General features: G+C 48.2%; 1 protein-coding gene across 1 annotated transcript in view; it reads right to left on the reverse strand.

Moving 5' to 3' along the window:
- Window positions 1-26160, reverse strand: part of RGS11 (regulator of G protein signaling 11) — a 124013-nt gene that overhangs the window by 55243 nt on the left and 42610 nt on the right. The window contains exons 4-6 of the mRNA XM_066576694.1: window positions 15473-15579; window positions 4618-4669; window positions 3535-3593 (exon numbers count right to left, since the gene is read on the reverse strand). Of these exons, the coding sequence (XP_066432791.1) occupies window positions 3535-3593; window positions 4618-4669; window positions 15473-15579 (218 nt within the window). The remainder of the gene's footprint in view (window positions 1-3534; window positions 3594-4617; window positions 4670-15472; window positions 15580-26160) is intronic.

The following is a 26160-nucleotide window of genomic DNA, read 5'->3' on the forward strand; positions in this document are numbered from 1 at the left end:
TGGTCTTGTCACCTGACACCCTAAAAGTGGTTCCCCCCTTGGCCTATAACTGGCTGTCAGAGGCTCCTTGTGTGTAGTGACCTCTTCTTCTGCTTGTGTAGAGCTTGTTGACCACTAGACGCCTCTATGACACAGAGAAGATATTTCACCCCGTTACCAGAGTCTGAGAGGGGCGCATTATTGGGATGTGAGGAGCTGGATGGTCGTATCGATGAATTGTGCCCTACTGGGCCGTTCTGACCAGACTGTTAGCAGGTGTTGGGACCAGTGGATGTGTGAGGGCACACAAGGTGACCAGGCTCAGGACCCCCGACAGACCACCAGTAAAGAGGAGTGTCTGACCAGACTGTTAGGGGGTGTTGGGATCAGTGCATGTGTGAGGGCACACAAGGTGACCGGGCTCAGGACCCCCAACAGACTATCAATAGAGAGGAGTGTCTGACCAGACTGTTAGGAGGTGTTGGGGCCAGTGGGTGTGTGAGGGCACACAAGGTGACCAGGCTCAGGACCCCCGACAGACCACCAGTAGAGAGGAGTGTCTGACCAGACTGTTAGGAGGTGTTGGGAGCAGTGGATGTGTGAGGGCACACAAGGTGACCGGGCTCAGGACGCCCCCTACAGACCACCAGTAGAGAGGAGCATCTGACCAGACAGTTAGGGGGTTTGGGACCAGTGGATGTGTGAGGGGACACAAGGTGACCGGGCTCAGGACCCCTGACAGACCACCAGTAGAGAGGAGCGTCTCACCAGACTGTTAGGAGATGTTGGGACCAGTGGATGTGTGGGGGCACCCATGGCAAACGGGCTCAGGATGCCCCCTACAGACCACCAGTAGAGAGAAGCATCTGATCGTCTGACAAGCATGAATCTCTCCAACTGTTTCATTGTCCGCCATCCAGAGACAGGGGGTGCCATCATTACACCCCGGTGTCTGTCGGAACCATTTCCAGGCACTTGGCTGAAGGACATTTGATCTCGCAGCCCCCATTACATGTACAGCCTCTGACAGCCACCGTCGCCCTTGTTTGCACTGTTGTTGTGAAAGACGATACTGGACGCTACGAAGAGGAACCGGGTTGTCCTCAGTGATGAATCTAGGTTTAGTTTGGGCGCTGATGACGGCTGTGCTCATGTCTGGAGACCTCGGGGTCAGCACCTCAATCCTGCCTTTGCTGTGGAGCAGCACACTGCCCCCTGCTGGTGTGAAGGTCTGGGGGGCCATCGCATACGACAGTCGGTCACCACTAGTAGTGGTACGAGGGACGATGACAGCTTAGCGATATGTTCAGGTCATCCTGCTGCCACGTGTGTTCCTCTCATGGTGGCTTCCAAGAGGCAGCAAGATAATGCCTGGCCACACACACAAGGGGGTCACAGGAAGCCCCCACAACATTGTGACATATTCCGTGACCGCCCGATCACCAGATTTATCTCCAGTAGAACATTATGGGACCATCTGGGAAGCCAACTTCACCAGCCTACGAGTTTCCCCACTCTAGACGCTCAGTTACAGCAAATATGGAGTGATAGGCTGCAGGATACCATACAGAACCCGTATACCTACATGCTTCCCCCACATCACATCTTGTATCCAAGATGGAGGCATTATAATAGGTTACTAGAGCCTCCATGCCCACTCAGATCACATCTTGTATCCAAGCTAGAGGCGGCACAACAGGGTACTAGAGCATCCATGCCCACCCGTATCATATTTTGTATCCAAGCTAGAGGCAGTACAACAGGGTACTAGAGCCTCCATGCCTGCCTGTATCACATCTTGTATCCAAGCTAGAGGCGGTACAACACGGTACTAGAGCCTCCATGCCTGTCCGTATCACATCTTGTATCCAAGCTAGAGGCAATACAACAGGGTACTAGAGCCTCCATGCCCGCCTGTATTACATCTTGTATCCAAGCTAGAGGTGATACAACAGGGTATTAGAGCCTCCATGGCTGCCTGTATTAAGTCTTGTATCCAAGCTAGAGGTGGTACAACAGGGTACTAGAGCCTCCATGCCCCCGTATCACATCTTGTATACAAGCTTAAGGTGGCACAACAGGGTACTAGAGCTTCCATGCCACCTGTATTACATCTTGTATACAAGCTAAAGGTGGCACAACTGGGTACTAGAGCCTCCATGCCCGCCCGTATCACATCTTGTATCCAAGCTAGAGGGGGTACAATAGAGTACTAGAGCCTTCATGCCTGACCGTATCACATCTTGTATCCAAGTTAGAGGCGGTACAACAGGGTAAAAGAGCCTTCATGCCCCCCCCCCCCCCGTATCACATCTTGTATCCAAGCTAGAAGCGGTACAACAGGGTATTAGAGCCTCCATGCCCGCCCGTATCACATCTTGTATCCAAGCTAGAAGCGGCACAACAGGGTACTAGACCCTCCATGCCCCCAGTATCACATCTTGTGTCCAAGCTAGAGGTGGTACAACAGGCTACTAGAGCCTCCATGCCCGCCCATATCACATCTTGTATCCAAGCTAGACGTGGTACAACAGGGTACTAGAGCCTCCATGCCCTCAGTATCCAGTATCACATCTTGTATACAAGCTAGAGGCGGTACAACAGGGTACTAGTGCCTCCATGTCCGCCTGTATCCCATCTTGTATCCAAGTTAGAGGCGGTACAACAGGGTACTAGAGCCTCCATGCCGTCTGTATCACATCTTGTATCCAAGCTAGAGGCGGTACAACAGGGTACTAGAGCTTCCATGCCTGCCTGTATCACATCTTGTATACAAGCTAGAGGCGGTATAACAGGGTACTAGTGCCTCCATGTCCGCCTGTATCCCATCTTGTATCCAAGTTAGAGGCGGTACAACAGGGTACTAGTGCCTCCATGTCCGCCTGTATCCCATCTTGTATCCAAGTTAGAGGCGGTACAACAGGGTACTAGAGCCTCCATGCCGTCTGTATCACATCTTGTATCCAAGCTAGAGGCGGTACAACAGGGTACTAGAGCTTCCATGCCTGCCTGTATCACATCTTGTATCCAAGCTAGAGGCGGTACAACAGGGTACTAGAGCCTCCCTACAAGAGGTCGGTTTTCCACAATAAAGTCTCCTATTCCTCTGATATTGTAATCGCTTATATCAATGTTACAATCACAGAGAAAGTTTCATATGATTCCGACAACTTCTAGGGGAGGGATTGTTTTTGACAATGAGTGTACTTAGCATAACACACATCCGGAGAGCTGACCAGTGCTGTTTATACAGCAAATCCCTGTAAAAAATATATGCAGCCATATCTGTTTCTGGAAAAAGCTGGGTGACAGCCAATATGTCCACCATTACTGCTTAGTAGGAGTCTCCAGCCATCTTTCTTAGAATCATAAAAGATAGCTCTCCCTATTTCCCTTCTCCCCATCACTTCATAAACGGACTGACTTACCTTTAATGGGTACAGGAAAGCAGGCTGACAACTTTGGTGGGAACTGTAATGGCAGCCATATTGATTGCTGCTCAGCTTTCCCTACAAATTCCAAAATAATTTGGAGATTACAATGTTAATGACTGACCTTCTCGTATTCCACCAGGTCTCCTTGTTTCCTGATATTCTTCTTTGCAAGATAAATAGCTGCAAAGAAGAAAAAAGAATCACGCTACTTGCATGCCCATTTCGGGACATTATTAAGCTTCGCCCCTGATCCACCCATGAATACCCATAAACCACCTAGAAACTATCACTTTGGCCACTCCCCATTGAGGACCATATTCGCTGTGGCTGTCAGGATGTGCTGGGAATTATGTAGGTCTTCGATCACTGCATTAGGACACCTTATAACAGCTGAACCAATGCAAACAACGCCAGGACATAGGGCACCGCCCATGAGGAGCATGCAATGACACTCCCCACCCAAAGACCTTGAGTCTTTATGACATTCTTTTGCAAACTACATGGGGTTGTGTCATGGGTGCATTTGAACCCAAGAGATCATCTTTTATAAAGTATCTTCCAAATGTCCTCATCTTAATGCTTCACATCAGTTCTTTTTGATCCCCTTAAAGTCAAACTGCTAGAAAATTTACTTGAAAACCTCTTCAACAAGTTTATAAAATGTGAAAAATATCTTATTCCCATGTTGGGTTACCAGATGTCCATGTTACATCCCTGAAGAGCTATTTGTCCATTGCCCCTTAATAATCTGGCCATGTTCTATGGATGCACAGTGCTATCATGGAGACGCGAAGACTGATAGGTGCTATTAATAGGATTCTGTCACCAGGGTCATGAAGTTTGACTCGGAGCTGAACTCCCCGCCCGCAGTATGCAGAGTGACAGGTGTTCCTATAGACAAAAGAGGAGAGAGCTGTCTTTGTGCATACTGCAGATGGGGAGAAGCTGGAATGACCCAACTCTGTGACTCGGAGCTCAGCTCAGAGTCAAATTTTAATGAACCTGGTGACAGAATCCCTTTAAAAAGTCGGGTTAGATAGGCCTTAAGTAGAAAAAAAGAAAAGGAGATCTGAATATCTGTTTTGAGGCCCAGCCATACAGAAGCAGGAAGAGTTGTCATGGGGACACAGGCAAATAGTTCTTCCTATTGTAAGCCTCTAATGTCTCTGTTACATGTAGAATGATGTGAAAAGGTCTAACTTACCATAGTCCAGCTCAGTGGCAGGCCATTTATTGGTGGTCCAGAAATATGGGGTCTGGAAGAAAAGAATCAGTATGGTGTCATCAAAAGTGACAAAACAATAAGAGATATAGTAGGAGAGAAGGCTCAGGCCTGGAAGCCACATTGAACCCATGATGCCATGTTGTGTGGCCCATTGTCAGGACTATTTATAAGGAAGCCAATGCAACTTCATCTGGATCCTCAGGGGACATCTACTTGGGGCATTTATTGAAAGCACTCCCTGGCTGAGGTACTTAGAGGGTTTGTCCAGGGAGGGAAAATACTTACCCTCTCCAGAAATCTCGGATCCCCTACTTTTGGCCCAGTTTCAACACCAGGCCACATGGTATAGCCCATCACGTCATCGCAGAGGGTGGCCTGTTCATTTCAATAACTAAGCCAGCCCCGTTCTCCATCTCTGTATCAGCTAAGACAGAGAAGGGGGCAGGCTTAGTTATTTAAATGAACAGGCCACCCTCTGCGATGACATCACAGGCAACAGAAGGGCCATACCTCATGAACTATTTCCCCTCCTGGATAACCCCTTTAATGAAGGAATTCAATTACTATGCGATTACTTTTGGGGTAAACACTCTGATTGTGCCACTGGTAATGTGGGCACTCTTCAGCTAAGGGACTCCCTAGAACTCTGATAGGGGTACTGTTAATAGGGACACTGGCTAGAGCACTGACAGTGGGGGGTATTCTCTGGAATACCCCCACTCTTGAAAGGGGCACTAAACCACTGAGTACGGTGGCCACCGATTATGTGTATCAGTCTCTGTCACAAACTGAATATGGGGGGACATATACAAGAAATGGGGGGTATCGCAGTATACACAGTACAGTCAAAAGTTTGGACACACCTTTACATTCCAACGTATTGCATATGAACAGTGTATCATACGCAGCCTATACAAATGTATAGGGCTAATACTGCGTACGAATGCAAAGAAATAGAGCATGCTACGATTTGTTTCTCACCCAGTGACTTTCATTGACCACAGGTCAATTTCTGCACAGAATGCGGATCTTTTAGGCCTATTCAACTACTGTTCTAATCCACATTATGGTAAGAACCACGCAACTAAGTCAAGAGAAACGACCGTCCATCATTACGTTAAGTCATGAAGGTCAGTCAGTACAGAAAACTTCAAGAAGTACAGAAAAACTCAAGAAGTTTGAAGATATCCTCAAGTGCAGTCATGAGACTGGAGGTACTCCCCCTGTTTTCCAATCCTGTTCCCCTATTTACTCTAAACTGAAAACTCCACACAGCTTGGCCTTTAAAGTGGGGCAGGCCGCAGCTTTATTAACTTTAACAATTTTAACATTCTACAAAACTTTTAACCCTTTCCATGCTTAAGAGTTTCCGATTTTATTTCTTGAATTCGAAAGGCATCAGAAGGCCCGATATAAATAGGGCTTGCTAGCCACCCTTGTCCTATTACCACTGCTGGCATGAAAAGACCTTCCGCCTACACCGACAGCTGTGACGACTTCCAAGAACTGCACGTGCTATCCTCCATGACTCCAACCATATCCTTCATGAAATCCACTGATGGAAGGTTGGGCGGGTTATCTTCCACTCGACCAGCTCCAACTGAAGTCCTCCTCTTTCTTCTTCTCTACCTTTCTCCCGAGCTCCACCTCTTACTAATCTTGCTCCACCTCTTCCTGATAAGTGTCACTGCCCCTTATCCTATCCATAAACCCACTCTCCAATCCCTGACAGCTGCATTAACCGCATTAACTGCATTCTGCTGCCTTCAAAAACCATCAAAAGCTATGATGAAACTGGCTCAGATGAGGACCGCCCCAGGAAAGAAAGACCAAGAGTTACCTCTGCTGCAGACAATAAGCTAATTAGATTTAGCAGCCTTGGAAGCAGCAAATTAACAGCACCTCATATTAGAGCCCACATAAATGCTTCACAGAGATCAGGTACAAGACACATCTCAACATCAACAGTTCAGAAGAGACTACAAGAATCTGGTCTTTAAGGTTGAATCGCTGCAAAGAAGCCACTACTGAGGAACATCCACAAGAAGAAGAGAACTGCTTGGGCCAAGAAACACAAGGCATGGACCTTAGACTGGTGGAAACTTGTTCATCGGTCTGATGAGTCAAGACTTGAGATTTTTGGTTCCAACCACCATGCCCTCGTGAGGCATAGAAAAGGTAAGCGGATGGCTTCTACATGTTTGATTCCCACCATGAAGCATAGAGGAGGTGTGATGGTGTGGGGTGCACACTTAACTAGCATGGCTATCAGAAGCATTCTGCAGTGACATGCCATCCCATTTGGTTTGTGCTAAGTGGGACCAACATTTGTTTTTCAGCAGGACAATAACCAAAGACCTCCTTGCTCTGTTAGGGTTATTTGACCAAGTAGAGTGATAGAGTGTTGCCTCAGATGACATGGCCTCCACAATTTCCCGACCTAAACCCAAATTAGATTATTTAGGATGAGTTGGACCACAGAGTGAAGGGAAAGCAGCCCACAAGTGCTCAGAACCTCTGGGAACTCCTTCAAGACTGTTAGAAAACCATTCCAGGTGACTACCCAATGAAGCTGATTAAAAGAATGCCAAGAGTGTGCAAAGCCGTCATCAAAGCAAAAGGGGGCTACTCTGAAGAATCTAAAATATAATACATATTCTGGTTTGTTTGTCACTTTTTTGTTTACTACTTAAATTTCATGTGTGTACCTTCATAGCTTGCATGTCTTCAATATAAATCTACAATGTAGAGAATAAATAAAAACATGAAAAAACACGTAATGGAAAGGTGTGTCCAAACTTTTGACTGGCACTGTATATAAGGTTGATTAAAGTTATAAATAAATGTTATGGTGGATTGTATGCTTGTATGAATAAGTGGGTCACAGCTGCCCGTAACCACAATCACATCATCACAAGCAAACAAGTGAGGGGGAAATGACTAAGGAGTCATGCCCTCATAGGAGAGGGCAGGGAATGAGGGCAACAAGAGTAGTGGGTCGTGATGGCATTAACTAGTAAGAGTGGGTGGCTCCATTTTTAGTTTGAGTATGCGCCCTCCTCTGATCTTTTTACACCATTTATTTTGATATGCCCTGTTTGGGCATATAGGGCTGATAAAGGGGGTGCCTCGGAGAAAAGAACTGCACCTAAGGGCCCCCTCAGATGGAATGATTAGATAGGGGTTGGTTTGCTTCCATATTGAAGATTATTTAGATTTTATAAGGCCATGCATCTACAGTCAGCATATACAGCCCATTGTTGGCAGCTGGTATGTGACAGGAAACAGTCCCATAACCTATTTAAATCAATCTTCTTCTTGACGTGCTCCTCTCATTGTCTACTAAGAGCCTCCAGAGAAGCAGCTTCACGTCTACCAGGCTTATAGTCTCCAAGACAGATTGCAGTAATAATAGGGGATGGCAGCGCGCCTTGCCATGTTGGGCAGTGCTCCTGTCAAAATAAATATCCTGTCACCTTAAAATGGAACACAAGATATTCATAGCCCTAAAATGTAACTGACATAATCTCCTTATTCTTTCCAAATTTAGCTACACGTTCCTTACAGGCAATGTCCTTGTTATTAATCAACTCAAGACACCTCATTTGTTACAATGTCTCCTGGCCCGATGCTTGACACAGCACTATCATTTAAAGGGCAACTCCACTCACTGGTAATATCAACAGCTCTGGTACAGAAATCATTCATGGGTTAAATGTATAATAATAATAATAATAATCTTTATTTGTATAGCGCCAACATATTCCGCAGCGCTTACATAGACAGGGGATACAGAAAGACAAAAGTACAAACATTACAGAACCATGGTTACATAGTAATCAGTTGATGAAAACAATAGGGGTGAGGGTCCTGCTCCAACTAACTTACATACTACGAATAGTGAGGTGATACAGAAGGTAAAGGGCTGGAGATGTGCACAGTATGGCGGGGTGGAGAGTGAGGGATGCTATACACATAGACAATGGTCAGACATTTAGCCGTGTGACGGCAGAATCGGTGTGACTGCAGGAGCGGTTTATGATGGCTAGCAGGGATTACAGTCAGTAGGTCAGGGAGCATGTTATCAGGCGGAGTACAGAGGGGTTTGGTTTAGGGAATGCGGTATGCCTCCCTGAAGAGGTGCGCTTTTAGAGCACGCCTGAAGTTCTGCGAGTCCTGGATTGCTCAGGTAGCCTTTGGTAGTGCGTTCCAGAGGACCGGTGCTGCTCTGGAGAAGTCTTGGAGGCGGGAATGAGAAGTTCGAATTAAAGGGGCGCTCAGTCTGGTTTCGTTGACAGAGCGGAGAGCCCGGGCTGGTTGATGGATTGCGATGAGGGAGGCAATATAGGGTGGTGCTGCGCTGTGGAGCGCTTTGTGGATGAAGGTAGCGAGTTTAAATTGAATTCTGTATTTAACGGGCAGCCAGTGCAGTGACCGGCACAGGACAGAGGCGTCCGAGTAGCGGCTGGACAGGAAGATGAGCCTGGCTGCTGCATTTAGAATGGATTGGAGGGGATAGAGTCTGGTGAAGGGGAGGCCGATCAGCAACGAGTTGCAATAATCGAGCCGGGAGTGGATGAGGGCAACAGTAAGCGTTTTTAGCGTGTCCACAGTGAGAAAAGAGCGGATTCTTGCGATGTTCTTGAGGTGCAGCTGACATGTTCGGGCCAGAGATTGGATGTAGGGGGTAAAAGAGATCAGAATCGAATATGACCACAAGGCAGCGGGCATGTGTCTAGGAGTTATGGTGGCGCCACACACTGAGATGGAGATGTCAGGATGAGGTTGGTTAGTGGAGGGTGGAAATACCAGTGGGTCCGTTTTAGAGAGGTTTAGTTTTAGGTAGAGAAGGGACATAGTGTTAGAGACAGAGGACAGACAGTCGGTGATGTTTTGGAGGAAAGGTGCAGAGATGTCACGGGAAGAGGTGTATAGCTGGGTGTCGTCAGCGTAGAGGTGGTATTGGGGGCCAAAACTCCTGATGGTTTGTCCAATAGGGGCTGTGTAGATAGGAAAAAGAAGGTATGGTATGGTAGGAATGGTAGGAACTGCCTTATATGGAAAAGAAGATAACTGCAATAAAACTGCCCCCTATGTACAAAAATATAACTACTATAAAACTGCCCCCTATGTGCAAGAATATAACTACTATAATACTGCCTCCTATGTGCAAGAATATAACTACTATATTACTGCCCCCTATGTACAAAAATATAACTACTGTAAAACTGCCCCCTATGTGCAAGAATATAACTACTATAATACTGCCCACTATGTACAAGAGTAGAACTACTATAATACTGCCCCTATGTACAAAATTATAACTACTATAAAACTGCCCCCTATGTGCAAGAATATAACTACTATAATACTGCCCACTATGTACAAGAATATAACTACTATAATACTGCCCCCTATGTACAAAAATATAACTACTATAAAACTGCCCCCTATGTGCAAGAATATAACTACTATAATACTGCTCCCTATGTACAAGAATATAACTACTATAATACTGACCCATATGTACAAGAATATAACTACGATAATACTGCTCCTATGTACAAGAATATAACCACTATAATACTGACCCCTATGTACAAGAATATAACTAATATAATACTGCCCCCTATGTCCAAGAATATAACTACTATAATACTGCCCCCAATGTACAAGAATATAACTACTATAATACTGCTCCTATGTACAAGAATATAACTACTATAATACTGTCCCATATGTACAACAATATAACTACTATAATACTGCCTCATATGTACAAGAATATAACTACTATAATACTGCCCCGTATGTAGAAGAATATAACTACTATAATACTGCCTCCTATGTACAAGAATATAACTACTATAATACTGCCTCATATGTACAAGAATATAACTACTATGATACTGCCCCTATGTACAAGAATATATCTACTGTAATACTGCACCCTATGTACAAGTATATAACTACTATAATACTGCCTCTATGTACAAGAATAAACCTACTATAATACTGCTCTCATGTACAAGAATATAACTACTATAATACTGCCTGCTATGTACAAGTATATAACTACTATAATACTGACCCCTATAGACAAGAGTATAACTACTATAATACTGCTCCTATGTACAAGAATATAACTACTATAATACTGCCCCCTATGTACAAGAATATAACTACTATAATACTGCCCCTATGTACAAGAATATAACTATTATAATACTGCCCCTATGTACAAGAATATAGCTACTATAATACTGCCTCCAATGTACAAGAATATAACTACTATAATACTGCTCCTATGTACAAGAATATAACTACTATAATACTGCCCCCTATGTACAAGAATATAACTACTATAATACTGCCCCCTATGTACAAGAATATAACTACTATAATACTGCTTCCTATGTACAAGTATATAACTACTATAATACTGCCCCCTATGTACAAAAATATAACTACTATAATACTGCCCCCTATGTACAAGAATATAACTACTATAATACTGCCCCCCATGTACAAGAATATAACTACTATAATACTGCCCCCTATGTACAAAAATATAATTACTATAATACTGTCTCCTATGTGCAAGAATATAACTACTATAAAACTGCCCCCTATGTGCAAGAATATAACTACTATAATACTGCCCCCTATGTACAAGAATATAACTACTATAATACTGCCTCCTATGTACAAGAATATAACTACTATAATACTGCCCCTATGTACAAGAATATGACTACTATAATACTGCTCCCTATGTACAAGACCTTTACTGTTATATAGAGGTACATTCCACCGCTATTCTATAGTACTTACTGCTCTGATTTTGTACATACCAGTTTTAAAGGGAAGCTGTCACCAGGTTGATGCTGCCCGGCCTATAGGCCGCATGATCCTTGGACAAGAATGCTCATTGCTCCCGTGTATATTTTATTCTGGCATGTAAGAATAAACACACTATTAATTCTGATTCCGAACTAAGCCGGAGTGGGGAGAGCAAACCTCTCCCCACCTGCGTCTTATAGACTGACAGCTCTCTTTCCTTTTATGTACAGGCGGAGAGCTGTCACTCTAGGGCACATGTGTCAAACACAAGGCACACTCATTTTCTGTGGCCCGCAGCATGCCGACAGCCGCTCCCCACTGTAGTTATTACCAGCTGGGGTGCCGCAGCTCCCCGCTGGTAATCACGCTGTTAGCGCTGATCCCGGCGCACACTCTGATGTCTGTGTGCAGCCGGGATCCTCCTCCCCTGAGTCTCCTGCTCATCAGTTCTGCAGGAGAGGACTCAGGGAGGAAGTGTGCCGGGCGCACACACTGACGTCAGTGTTCCCCTCAGGATCAGCGCGAGCAGAGGAGGGGCGGCGCTAACAGCAGGGAGGAGGTAAGTATATGGGTTGGGGGGGTTAATGTTGCTGCGGGGGTTAATTGTGGCTGCTGGGGGGGTAATGGTGGCTGCTGGGGTGGGGGTAAGGGTGGCTGCTGGGGGGGTTAATGATGGCTGCTGGAGGGGGGTAAATAATGTTGCTGTTGGGGGGGGAAATAGTGTTGCTGCTGGGGGGGGTAATAGTGTTGCTGCCGGGGAAGGGGGGGGGGGGGGGTTAGTAGTGTTGCTGCTGGGGGGGGGGGGTTAATAGTGTTCCTGGGGGGTGGTTTAATAGTGTTGCTGGGGGGGGGGTTAATATTACTGAGGGGGATTATATTGCTGTGGGGTTATTACTACTGAGGGGGTTAATATTACTGTGGGGGTCGCTATTATTACTGGGGCCACTGTGGGGTACCCTGTTACTTTTGGGTCCACTGTGGGGGTCGTTATTACTACTGGGCCCACTGTGGGGGTTGCTATTACTAATTGGCCCACTGTGGGGGTCACTATTTTTACTGGGGCCACTATGAGAGTCACTATGACTACTGCGACCACTATTATGGCTCATTCACACGGGCGTAATCTTATTTCGGTCGCACAAATATTATGCCTGCATATTTGGGCACGCAAAAAAGAACTTCAATGGCCTATCGGGGTGCGTAGTACGCAACAAAATAGGTCATGCTGTGTGAAAATACACAACATGTGAATGAACTCATCGAAATCAATGGCTCCTATTCACTGCCTATGATGTACGCAAATACGCTTGTGTGAACGGGCCCTTACTGTACTGTCTTACAATCGGCCCTTTGAAGGTCACCATAAGCCTGATGTGGCCCTCGGTGAAAATGAGTTTGACACCCCTGCTCTAGGGGATCCGGGTGGGTAGAGACCGTTGCTGCTCATCTCCATGACTTGGACCTCAGTGATTTAGAATAAATGATACACGGGGTTAATGAGTAGACCTGTCCTGGGCTCATGCTGTCCATGGTTCAGGCAGCATGCAGCTGACGACAGGTTCCCTTTAACTGTCCTCCTAACATTTTATTCATGAAGCTGGAGGCTCAGGATAGAAGTAAGGAAGAAGATGGTACAATGATATACAACAACCCTCAGGCTTGGAGAGGTGACATAATAAGTAAGGCTTCCTTTCCTCCTTGTTCGTATTACTTCTTACATGGCCGATTCTATTCTCATACAAGCTCTCTGCAGCCTCTACAACACTTCAGGGCATTATAGTCCAATTATCCTAAAATCTTGGAGGAATCAGATCAGAGGGACGACCGGAGGCAACGAACATGTTGATTTTTGAATTGAAGGACATACAGGAAATGAAAGCAGAAGAGTCAATCGATAACGTGACACAATGAAGAATCGGCCTGAACACCATTACTAATGTCAGCCATTAGCCGCTAACCATTCTGCATTGCAGCTGCGGGTTTGCTAGCTGTATAGATGAGTGCCCCCCCGTCCCCTCCTTTTCCCATACAATTAGATCAATAGTACTTAAAGGGGTTCTCTGAGTTATAATTTGCAACCTTATGTCCCATGCAGTAACATAACAGACCAGCATGTACTCTCCTCTATCGCTGCACCACAGCTCAGTCCTCCGCCGCTTTATTTGTTTACACTCTGCAGCCCTTCCCAGTTTATGGGACATCACAGCCAATGACAGAGCTCACGATTGAGCACAGAGCTCTGTTATTGGCTGCAGCGCCTATGACATCCCATAAACAGGCTGGGGTAGTCTGTAAACGTGATGTCAGAAGTGAGACCCGAAGCAGCGCCCTGGGACACAGCGGTAGAGGGGAGAGTGGAGTATATGCTGGTTTGTTACGTTAGTGCATGGGGAACGGGGTTTAGAGAAATATTACAACCCCTTTAAAGTGACCCTCCAGGCCTGGACAAACAAAGATGGCCGCACCAGCTTCTCTGACTACCTGTGCATTAGTATACACCGACTTTGATTGACCAGTTTAGTCCATGTGAGCAGCGCCCGCCCGTCAGAGAAGCATGTAGTGTCTTAGAGACCTATCACATGAGACGGATGCACATGGCCACACGATGCACTGCAAGCCGTGGTAAATTCTGCATCGAAATCTGCAGTTACTCCTGTGGATTTCGTTATGGAATTCTGCAACTGCGAATGTGGGCATAGTTCTTGCAGCATACTTCCTTTACTGTGGGCATTAGGTAGTCAGAAGCGGTGCTGCCATTTTTGTTTGTCCAGGCCTGGAGGGTCGTTTAAATAGAATGTATCACCTATATAATTTTTTTCAAAACCTGATAGTGAAACATTTTCCATTTTTCTATTGTTTTCGATGGGTCTATTTACAAGTGCAATTTTTCTCTCATAGCAATGCTGTGAGATAGAAATATCGTGGCATGTTCTATTTTTCTGTGAGTCCGCAGAAATCCCGCCCAGTGTTTCCAATTGTTGAGAAGAAAAGGGACCCCTGCCAATCAGCTGTTCACCAGGCTGCTATGCTTGTGCCTGAGCTGTTTTCTACTGGAAGCAGACAGCTCTGTTCTTACTGTAGTGGCAAGGCTTGGTATTGCAGGCGAAGCCTCTATTTATTTCAGTAAGAGCTGTGCCTGCAATACCATGCCTGGCCACTGCAATAAGAACGAAGCTGTCTGATTCTTACAGAATCAGCTCAGTACACAATTGCACCAATGCAGCAAACAGCTGATCAGGGGTCACAGACATGCCAATCTACTATTGGTGGCCCATGCTGAGGATAGGGCATCAATAGTTTACACCTGGACAACCCCTTTACATGTATGTTCACATGTAGTGGAATTGGTGAGGATTTTCTTCAGTGGTCAATCCCCACCAAAAAAACAAATTAAAGTCTGCGCCAAAAACCACATCAAGATTCACAACATTGGTGCCCAAATTGATGCAGATCTGCAGTAGACTTCACCTCTGCAATCCACTGATTTATGTGCGTATCCACACCAAAATATGCTATATGTAAAAGTGCCTTAAAGGGGTATTCCTGGCATTTACTACTGAAGACCTATCCTTAGGGGGTCCACTGCTTGGGATCCCCAATGATCAGCTGACCCTCCGGGCCACTGTGGGTGCAGAGGGGCCGGACATTCGCATCAATGGTCACAGCTGGAGTGAAGCCATCTATTACACTTCCGCCTCTGACCACCGATGCAGACGTCCGGCCCCTCTGCACCCACAGCGGCCCGGAGGATCAGCTGATCAGCAGGGATTTTGGGTGCCAGATACCTGCCAACTATTGAGGATAAATTAGTGATAGTAAATGTCCAGAAAACCCCTTTAAATTGATCTGTCTACAGCGACCCTTACATGTAGTCTGGGCCCCAAAAGAATCTGGCCCTAGTTTGTTATAGGAGTAGTACAGTCCATCCACCAGTAGGGGCACTGCAGAACATATAAATACAATACTGTAGCAGCAGTCAGTATAGAGTTACCTGGAATCTGTAGGGGGAATCGTCTGCTTTTAGAACAAGATTCCTGGGGTCCTTCAGAGGATAAATGTAGCCGTACTTGACAAGTAAATTCCCAAGATGCAGCGCTTCTACAAAAGAAGAATACTTGCACTAAATATATGTAGGAGACAAAAATTCTAAAAACATTCATGTGTCTAACCAGACATCACATTGGCCTGTATAGTGTGAGAGGTAAGTGACCATTTAGTAGCATATGGTAAACTACAGTGCGTCCATAATTCATTTCAAAAATCTATTTTGTGCCATATGATCAATTTTTTTGAAACTTTTTTTCAGCTGATAGTTTAGAAAACTCCCAAAGTTTGGCATTTGCTGCCAGAAAAGGTAATGCACGGGCTCATGCCGAGTTTCGAGAGAGAACTCTATAGGCCTATGCTATATCTCTACATAAGACAGAAACAATCACCATGTGGGTCAAAATCCTTCACACACTTTTGGTGCAAATTTGCTGCAGAAAATCCATTGTGGGAAACCCCATAACAAATCCACCTCGTGTGAACATACCCTAAGAAGCCTTCACACTTGCGATCATAATATTAGTGCGTTTTTTTGACGCGAATGTCAATAGGACTTTCTAATGTTAAAAATGCATTGCAAAAAAAAAAAAATCACCTCTGATTGGTCACAGCACTCAGCCAATCAGAGGCAGCACTTTCTGGAGGCGGGATTTTTCAATCCCCGGCCACCAGAATACAAATGAAGACTGACGGGAACGGGGAGAAGAGCCGGACAGCGCTTCTAGGTGAGTTAATTTTTTTTCTTTTACAGCTAGGGATGATATTCGGGGTATGGCTTATATTTCAAGCACCCTAGATCGGTGCTACGAACCCTCGTCATCCAAGCGAGATAACTAACTAACTCCCGAAAATCATCGCTGCCGGTGTTGCTTTCTTCCCATTGCTCTCAATGGGGCAGCAACTGCGCCGGCCCCATTGAAAGCAATGGGATAGCATCGTGGTCCTCTGCCACAGCTGTGGTAGGGGATTCTTTCGTTTCTGCAGGGAGTGCCGTCATCACCGGGCATTGCGACAATGCTGTCACAGTGTTCAGTGATGAGGGGACCTTCATGGCACATGTAACAAAAAAGCACGGAGCTTCGGTCACGCGCACTTTGCAAATCCGAGGAGCACATTTTTTTTTTGCACACATAGGCACGAAAAAAACGCTCGTCTGCCCGAGCCCTGAGGGTGCATTTACACGGGCAAGTGTAATACTGCTCCAAGAATAACTAAGCCATATCACGTTCGTGAACCAGCAATTTCCCTGCGATTGCGATGCGTTTTGCAGGAAAAATGTATCGCATTGCTGCAGCCTACAGTTTTCATACGCGTTTCAAATGTTAAAAAAAGAATAATCGCATTCACATAGACATTACATGGCATTCGCGTGCAGTGCGGGTGCCATGCAATTTTTTTGCACATCCATTGAAAGTAATGGACGATATGGCCCAAAATTAGGACATGCTGCTGGGAAAAATAGCTGATGGAAACAGACGCATTTAAAATAGTGGGTTCTATTTTCATGCGAGTTTAAAGGGGTTCTGCTGTGGAGATCAGCTGATTGCCACAGGTCCAGCTGCCGGCACCCCTGCAAACTGATGATTTTATAACAGACTTTTCTGAGACACAGTGGCTCCCACATGGCTCTCGCCCCTCTGAGTGGCAGATCTACCCATCTGGAGATAAATCCTCCACTTCCATATAGACAGACCCGCCTTCAAGAACTCTAGGACACAGGCACTGAATGGCCGCTTTATTAGAGACCCCATCTAGTAGCACCTTGGACCTCTTTTGAACTTCAGAAGTGAAGCAATTCGTTGTTGCGTCCATCCACGGGTATCAGATAACCCAGGTGTGCCAAAAAAAACTTTCCCACACCATTTGAGTCTCATGTGGCACAGAGTGTTTAAGACAGCAGGAATGCAGTCCTAAGCTCTCGATCATGACCTGAAGGTTGTGAGTTCAATCCCATATGGTTCAGGTAGCCGGCTCAAGGTTGACTCAGCATTCTGAGTTCAGTGAAATGAGCACCCAGCTTGGTGAGGGGTAATAAATAAATTACCTGAAAGTGCTGCGGAACAAGATTTTTTTTTTTAGTTCACCAGTTGACAGGAAAGGAAAATTGATTCATGCTGCTTGCGCCAAATTTCAACTCTTGCACAGGGCAGCAGAAACCTGGATTCATCTGAGCAGGAGATGTTTTCCGCTGCTCAGTGATACAATTTTTGCGCTCTTTTGTCCCCGGGAGTCTCGTCTTTCTGTTTCTCCCACCCACTGGTGTTTTTTTAACACTATTAACGCTGCGTTTTTTTTAAAGGCGAACGTCAATGGGACTTTAAATCTAATGTTAAAAACTAGAGATGAGCGAACGTACTCGTCCGAGCTTGATGCTCGGGCGAATATTAGGGTGTTCGGGATGCTCGTTACTCTTAATGAGTACCACGCGATGTTCGGGTTACTTTCAGTTTCCTCTCTGAGACGTTAGCGCGCTTTTCTGGCCAATTGAAAGACAGGGAAGGCATTACAACTTCCCCCTGTGACGTTCAAGCCCTATACCACCCCCCTGCTGTGAGTGGCTGGGGCGATCAGATGTCACCCGAATATAAAAGTCGGCCCCTCCCGCGGCTCGCCACACATGCCTTGTGAGTTAGCTGAGGGACAGTGCTGCTGGTGCCGGAGCTGCTGTAGGGAGAGTGTTAGTAGTGAGTGTAGGCTTCAAGAACCCCAACGGTCCTTCTTAGGGCCACATCTATCCGTGTGGAGGCTGCTGTTAGCAGTGTTGCCCTTTTTTTTTTTTTTCAAAATCGGCTGTGCAGAGCATTGCGCCCTGCAGTAATACTACAGGGACAGAAGTGGTGGTTAGGCAGGGAGAGTGTTAGGAGTGAGTGTAGGCTTCAAGAACCCCAACGGTCCTTCTTAGGGCCACATTTAACCGTGTGCAGTACTGTGCAGGCTGCTGTTAGCAGTGTTGCTTTTTTTTTTTAAAATCGGCTGTGCAGAGCATTGCGCCCTGCAGTAATACTACAGGGACAGAATTGTGTAGGCAGGGCCAGAAGACATATATTATTGATTGAATATAGTCAGTGGGCCTTTTCTTTACCAAAAAAAGGGAAACATTCTATTTGGCCTGCCTCTGACAGTCCTCAGCGTTCTGGGTACGTGTGTGGTGGGTGCAGAACGTAAACAAAAAACATACGCAGCCAGCTACGTTTAACAGCAGGCTTGCGCCAATTTCTTTCCTGCCTGGGAAAAATCACCGCTCTGCTGTAGTTAATAACTCTGCAACCCTGCAGTTCTGTGACACATTTGCAGGGCCAGAAGACATATATTATTGATTGAATAAACGCAGTGGGCCTTTTCTTTACCAAAAAAAGGGAAACATTCTATTTGGCCTGCCTCTGACAGTCCTCAGCGTTCTGGGTGCGTGTGTGGTGGGTGCAGAACGTAAACAGAAATCATACGCAGCCAGCTACGTTTAACAGCAGGCTTGCGCCAATTTCTTTCCTGCCTGGGAAATCAAATCACTGGTAATACAGCATGCTGAGGGGTAGGGGTAGGCCTAGAGGACGTGGACGCAGCCGAGGACGCGGAGGGCCAAGTGAGGGTGTGGGTACAGGCCGAACTCCTGATCCAGGTGTATCGCAGCCGACTGCTGCGCGATTACGAGAGAGGCACGTTTCTGGCGTCCCCACATTCATCGCACAATTAATGGGTCCACGCGGGAGACCTTTATTAGAAAATGAGCAGTGTGAGCAGGTCCTGTCCTGGATGGCAGAAAGTGCTTCGAGCAACCTATCGTCCACCCACAGTTCTGCGCCGTCCACTGCTGCAAATCCGAATCCTCTGTCTGCTGCTCCTCCTTCCTCCCAGCCTCCTCACTCCACTACAATGACACATGCTCAGGAGCGGGAACACTCCCAGGAACTGTTCTCGGGCCCCTGCTCAGATTGGGCAGCAGTGGTTCCTCTCCCACCAGAGGAGTTTATCGTCACTGATGCACAACCATTGGAAAGTTCCCGGGGTCCGGGGGATGAGACTGGGGACTTCCGGCAACTGTCTCAAGACCTTTCAGTGGGTGAGGAGGACGATGACGATGAGACACAGTTGTCTATCGGTGAGGTAGTAGTAAGGGCAGTAAGTCCGAGGGAGGAGCGCACAGAGGATTCGGAGGAAGAGCAGCAGGACGATGAGGTGACTGACCCCACCTGGTTTGCAACGCCTACTCAGGACAGGTCTTCAGAGGGGGAGGCAAGGGCAGCAGCAGGGCAGGTTGCAAGAGGCAGTGCGGTGGCCAGGGGTAGAGGCAGGGCCAGACCGAATAATCCACCAACTGTTTCCCAAAGCGCACCCTCGCGCCATGCCACCCTGCAGAGGCCAAGGTGCTCTAAGGTCTGGCAGTTTTTCACAGAGACGCCTGACGACCGACGAACAGTGGTGTGCAACTTTTGTCGCGCCAAGATCAGCCGGGGAGCCACCACCAACAGCCTCACCACCACCAGCATGCGCAGACATATGATGGCCAAGCACCCCACAAGGTGGGACGAAGGCCGTTCACCGCCTCCGGTTTGCACCGCTGCCTCTCCCCCTGTGCCCCAACCTGCCACTGAGATCCAACCCCGCTCTGAGGACACAGGGACTACCGTCTCCTGGCCTGCACCCACACCCTCACCTCCGCTGTCCTCGGCCCAATCCAGCAATGTCTCGCACCGCACCGTCCAGCCGTCGCTAGCGCAAGTGTTTGAGCGCAAGCGCAAGTACGCCGCCACGCACCCGCACGCTCAAGCGTTAACCGTCCACATAGCCAAATTTATCAGCCTTCAGATGCTGCCGTATAGGGTGGTGGAAACGGAGTCATTCAAAAGTATGATGGCGGCGGCGGCCCCGCGCTACTCAGTTCCCAATCGCCACTACTTTTCCCGATGTGCCGTCCCAGCCCTGCACGACCACGTCTCCCGCAACATTGTACGCGCCCTCACCAACGCGGTTACTGCCAAGGTCCACTTAACAATGGACACGTGGACAAGCACAGGCGGGCAGGGCCACTACATCTCCCTGACGGCACATTGGGTGAATTTAGTGGAGGCTGGGACCGAGTCAGAGCCTGGGACCGCTCACGTCCTACCCACCCCCAGAATTGCGGGCCCCAGCTCGGTGGTGGTATCTGCGGCGGTGTATGCTTTCTCCACTAAACCACCCTCCTCCTCCTCCTCCCCCAACGCAACCTCTGTCTCGCAATCAAGATGTGTCAGCAGCAGCAGCGCGTCGCCAGCAGTCGGTGTCGCGCGTCGTGGCAGCACAGCGGTGGGCAAGCGTCAGCAGGCCGTGCTGAAACTACTCAGCTTAGGAGATAAGAGGCCCACGGCCCACGAACTGCTGCAGGGTCTGACAGAGCAGACCGACCGCTGGCTTGCGCCGCTGAGCCTCCAACCGGGCATGGTCGTGTGTGACAACGGCCGTAACCTGGTGGCGGCTCTGCAGCTCGGCAGCCTCACGCACGTGCCATGCCTGGCCCACGTCTTTAATTTGGTGGTTCAGCGCTTTCTGAAAAGCTACCCACGCTTGTCAGACCTGCTCGGAAAGGTGCGCCGCCTCTGCACACATTTCCGCAAGTCCCACACGGACGCTGCCACCCTGCGGACCCTGCAACATCGGTTTAATCTGCCAGTGCACCGACTGCTGTGCGACGTGCCCACAAGGTGGAACTCTACGCTCCACATGTTGGCCAGGCTCTATGAGCAGCGTAGAGCTATAGTGGAATACCAACTCCAACATGGGCGGCGCAGTGGGAGTCAGCCTCCTCAATTATTTTCAGAAGAGTGGGCCTGGTTGGCAGACATCTGCCAGGTCCTTCGAAACTTTGAGCAGTCTACCCAGGTGGTGAGCGGCGATGCTGCAATCATTAGCGTCACCATTCCTCTGCTATGCATCTTGAGAAGTTCCCTGCAAAGCATAAAGGCAGACGCTTTGCGCTCGGAAACAGAGCCGGGGGAAGACAGTATGTCGCTGGATAGTCAGAGCACCCTCCTGTCTATATCTCAGCGCGTTCAGGAGGAGGAGGAGGAGCATGAGGAGGATGAGGAGGAGGGGGAAGAGACAGCTTGGCCCACTGCTGACGGTACCCATGCTGCTTGCCTGTCATCATTTCAGCGTGTATGGCCTGAGGAGGAGGAGGAGGAGGAGGTGGAGGATCCTGAAAGTGATCTTCCTAGTGAAGACAGCCATGTGTTGCGTACAGGTACCCTGGCACACATGGCTGACTTCATGTTAGGATGCCTTTCTCGTGACCCTCGCGTTGCACGCATTCTGGCCACTACGGATTACTGGGTGTACACACTGCTCGACCCACGGTATAAGGAGAACCTTTCCACTCTCATTCCCGAAGAGGAAAGGGGTTCGAGAGTGTTGCTATACCACAGGACCCTGGCAGACAAGCTGATGGTAAAATTCCCATCCGACAGCGCTAGTGGCAGAAGGCGCACTTCCGAGGGCCAGGTAGCAGGGGAGGTGCGGAGATCGAGCAACATGTACAGCACAGGCAATACAACAGTCTTTAAGGCCCTGGACAGCTTTATGGCTCCCCAGCAAGACTGTGTCACCGCTCCCCAGTCACGGCTGAGTCGGCGGGAGCACTGTAAAAGGATGGTGAGGGAGTACGTAGCCGATCGCACGACCGTCCTCGGTGACGCCTCTGCCCCCTACAACTACTGGGTGTCAAAGCTGGACACGTGGCCTGAACTCGCACTGTATGCCCTGGAGGTGCTTGCTTGTCCTGCGGCTAGCGTCCTGTCAGAGAGGGTGTTTAGTGCGGCTGGGGGAATCATCACAGATAAGCGTACCCGCCTGTCAACCGACAGTGCCGACAGGCTTACACTCATCAAGATGAACAAAGCCTGGATTTCCCCAGACTTCTCTTCTCCACCAGCGGACAGCAGCGATACCTAAGCAATACGTAGGCTGCACCCGCGGATGGAAGCATCGTTCTCTCTCACCATCCAAAACGGGGACATTTCTGCTTCATCAATCTGTGTATAATATTCCTCCTCCTCCTCCTGCTCCTCCTCCTGAAACCTCACGTAATGACGCCGAACGGGCAATTTTTCTTAGGGCCACAAGGCTCACTCATATAATTTTTCTTAAAAATTTTTATACGTTTCAATGCTCTTAAAAGCGTTGAAACTTTAACTTGAACCAATTTTTCGTTAAACTGGGCTGCCTCCAGGCCTAGTTACCACTTAAGCCACATTAACCAAAGCGATTAATGGGTTTCACCTGCCCTCTTGGTTGGCCATGGCCAATTTTTTGGATGTACATTAGTACTGTTGATACAGCAATTTTTGTGGGCCCTCGCCCACAGTGTAATCAAATGAATTTTTAGCCCACCTGCATTACAGCTGACGTTACATCCGCTGTGTTGGGCACTGCAATGGGATATTTTTATGTACCGCCGGTGGCTTCCTGGCACCCACCCATGCTGTGGGTCCACAGAGAATTATAAATGCATCTGAAACCACATCTAAAGAACCCCAGTCAGACTGGGGCATGCAGTGTGGGCCGAAGCCCACCTGCATTAAGCACGACATTACTACCTCAGCTGTGTTGGGCAATGCAATGGGATATTTTTATGTACCGCCGGTGGGTTCCAGGGAGCCACCCATGCTGTCGGTCCAGAGGGACTTGTAGATGCATCTGTTTCCACTTCTAAAGAACCCCAGTCTGACTGGGGCATGCAGTGTGGGCCGAAGCCCACCTGCATTAAGCACAACATTACTACCTCAGCTGTGTTGGGCAATGCAATGGGATATTTTTATGTACCGCCGGTGGGTTCCAGGGAGCCACCCATGCTGTCGGTCGACAGGGAATTATAAATGCATCTGTTTCCACTTCTAAAGAACCCCAGTCAGACTGGCGCATGCAGTGTGGGCCGAAGCCCACCTGCATTAAGCACGACATTACTACCTCAGCTGTGTTGGGCAATGCAATGGGATATTTTTATGTACCGCCGGTGGGTTCCAGGGAGCCACCCATGCTGTCGGTCCAGAGGGACTTGTAGATGCATCTGTTTCCACTTCTAAAGAACCCCAGTCTGACTGGGGCATGCAGTGTGGGCCGAAGCCCACCTGCATTAAGCACGACATTAATACCTCAGCTGTGTTGGGCAATGCAATGGGATATTTTTATGTACCGCCGGTGGGTTCCAGGGAGCCACCCATGCTGTCGGTCCAGAGGGACTTGTAGATGCATCTGTTTCCACTTCTAAAGAACCCCAGTCTGACTGGGGCATGCAGTGTGGGCCGAAGCCCACCTGCATTAAGCACGACATTACTACCTCAGCTGTGTTGGGCAATGCAATGGGATATTTTTATGTACCGCCGGTGGGTTCCAGGGAGCCACCCATGCTGTCGGTCCACAGGGACTTGTAAATGCATCTGTTTCCACTTCTAAAGAACCCCAGTCAGACTGGCGCATGCAGTGTGGGCCGAAGCCCACCTGCATTAAGCACGACATTACTACCTCAGCTGTGTTGGGCAATGCAATGGGATATTTTTATGTACCGCCGGTGGGTTCCAGGGAGCCACCCATGCTGTCGATCGACAGGGAATTATAAATGCATCTGTTTCCACTTCTAAAGAACCCCAGTCTGACTGGGGCATGCAGTGTGGGCCGAAGCCCACCTGCATTAAGCACGACATTACTACCTCAGCTGTGTTGGGCAATGCAATGGGATATTTTTATGTACCGCCGGTGGGTTCCAGGGAGCCACCCATGCTGTCGGTCCACAGGGACTTGTAAATGCATCTGTTTCCACTTCTAAAGAACCCCAGTCAGACTGGCGCATGCAGTGTGGGCCGAAGCCCACCTGCATTAAGCACGACATTACTACCTCAGCTGTGTTGGGCAATGCAATGGGATATTTTTATGTACCGCCGGTGGGTTCCAGGGAGCCACCCATGCTGTCGGTCCAGAGGGACTTGTAGATGCATCTGTTTCCACTTCTAAAGAACCCCAGTCTGACTGGGGCATGCAGTGTGGGCCGAAGCCCACCTGCATTAAGCACGACATTAATACCTCAGCTGTGTTGGGCAATGCAATGGGATATTTTTATGTACCGCCGGTGGGTTCCAGGGAGCCACCCATGCTGTCGGTCCAGAGGGACTTGTAGATGCATCTGTTTCCACTTCTAAAGAACCCCAGTCTGACTGGGGCATGCAGTGTGGGCCGAAGCCCACCTGCATTAAGCACGACATTACTACCTCAGCTGTGTTGGGCAATGCAATGGGATATTTTTATGTACCGCCGGTGGGTTCCAGGGAGCCACCCATGCTGTCGGTCCACAGGGACTTGTAAATGCATCTGTTTCCACTTCTAAAGAACCCCAGTCAGACTGGGGCATGCAGTGTGGGCCGAAGCCCACCTGCATTAAGCACGACATTACTACCTCAGCTGTGTTGGGCAATGCAATGGGATATTTTTATGTACCGCCGGTGGGTTCCAGGGAGCCACCCATGCTGTCGGTCCAGAGGGACTTGTAGATGCATCTGTTTCCACTTCTAAAGAACCCCAGTCTGACTGGGGCATGCAGTGTGGGCCGAAGCCCACCTGCATTAAGCACGACATTACTACCTCAGCTGTGTTGGGCAATGCAATGGGATATTTCTATGTACCGCTGGTGGCTTCCTGGCACCCACCCATGCTGTGGGTCCACAGGGACTTCACAATAGGGAGTTGTACCTGCCTGTGTCTATGAATTAAAAACCGCGGTCTGACTGGGGCATGCAGACACCTTGACAGAATGAATAGTGTGTGGCACATAGGTTCCCCATTGCTATGCCCACGTGTGCAGCTCCTGATGGCGGTGGCACAGGATTATATTTCTCATTGCTTCTGTACAGCATTGTGGGCTACCGCCCCGCCCCTTTTAAAGAGGGTCGCTGCCTAGCCGTGCCAACCCTCTGTAGTGTGTGCCTGCGGTTCCTCGTCATGGCAGACGCACTTATAAATAGACATGAGGGTGGTGTGGCATGAGGGCAGCTGAAGGCTGCGCAGGGACACTTTTGTGTGCGCTGTGGACACTGGGTCGTGCGAGGGGGTTGGGCAGCATGTAACCCAGGAGAAGTGGCAGCGGAGTGTCATGCAGGCAGTGATTGTGCTTTGTTGGAGGTAGTGTGGTGCTTAGCTAAGGTATCCATTGCTAATTAGGGCTTTTCAGAAGTAAAAGTTGTTGGGAGGGGGGGGCCCACTCTTGCCGGTATTGTGGCTTAATAGTGGGACCTGGGAACTTGAGATGCAGCCCAACATGTAGCCCCTCGCCTGCCCTATCCGTTGCTGTGTCGTTCCCATCACTTTCTTGAATTGCCCAGATTTTCACACATGAAAACCTTAGCGAGCATCGGCGAAATACAAAAATGCTCGGGTCGCCCATTGACTTCAATGGGGTTCGTTATTCGAAACGAACCCTCGAGCATCGCAATAATTTCGTCCCGAGTAACGAGCACCCGAGCATTTTGGTGCTTGCTCATCTCTATTAAAAACGCATCGCAAGTTGGTGCTTTGCGATTTTTATGCAATGCGTTTTTAACATTTGAAAGTCCCGTTGACATGTGTATTTAAAAAACGCATCGATGACGCAGGGTTTAAAAAACACAAGTGGGT

Source organism: Eleutherodactylus coqui, chromosome 8 (genome assembly GCF_035609145.1).
Source record: "Eleutherodactylus coqui strain aEleCoq1 chromosome 8, aEleCoq1.hap1, whole genome shotgun sequence".
Classification (NCBI taxonomy): domain Eukaryota; kingdom Metazoa; phylum Chordata; class Amphibia; order Anura; family Eleutherodactylidae; genus Eleutherodactylus; species Eleutherodactylus coqui.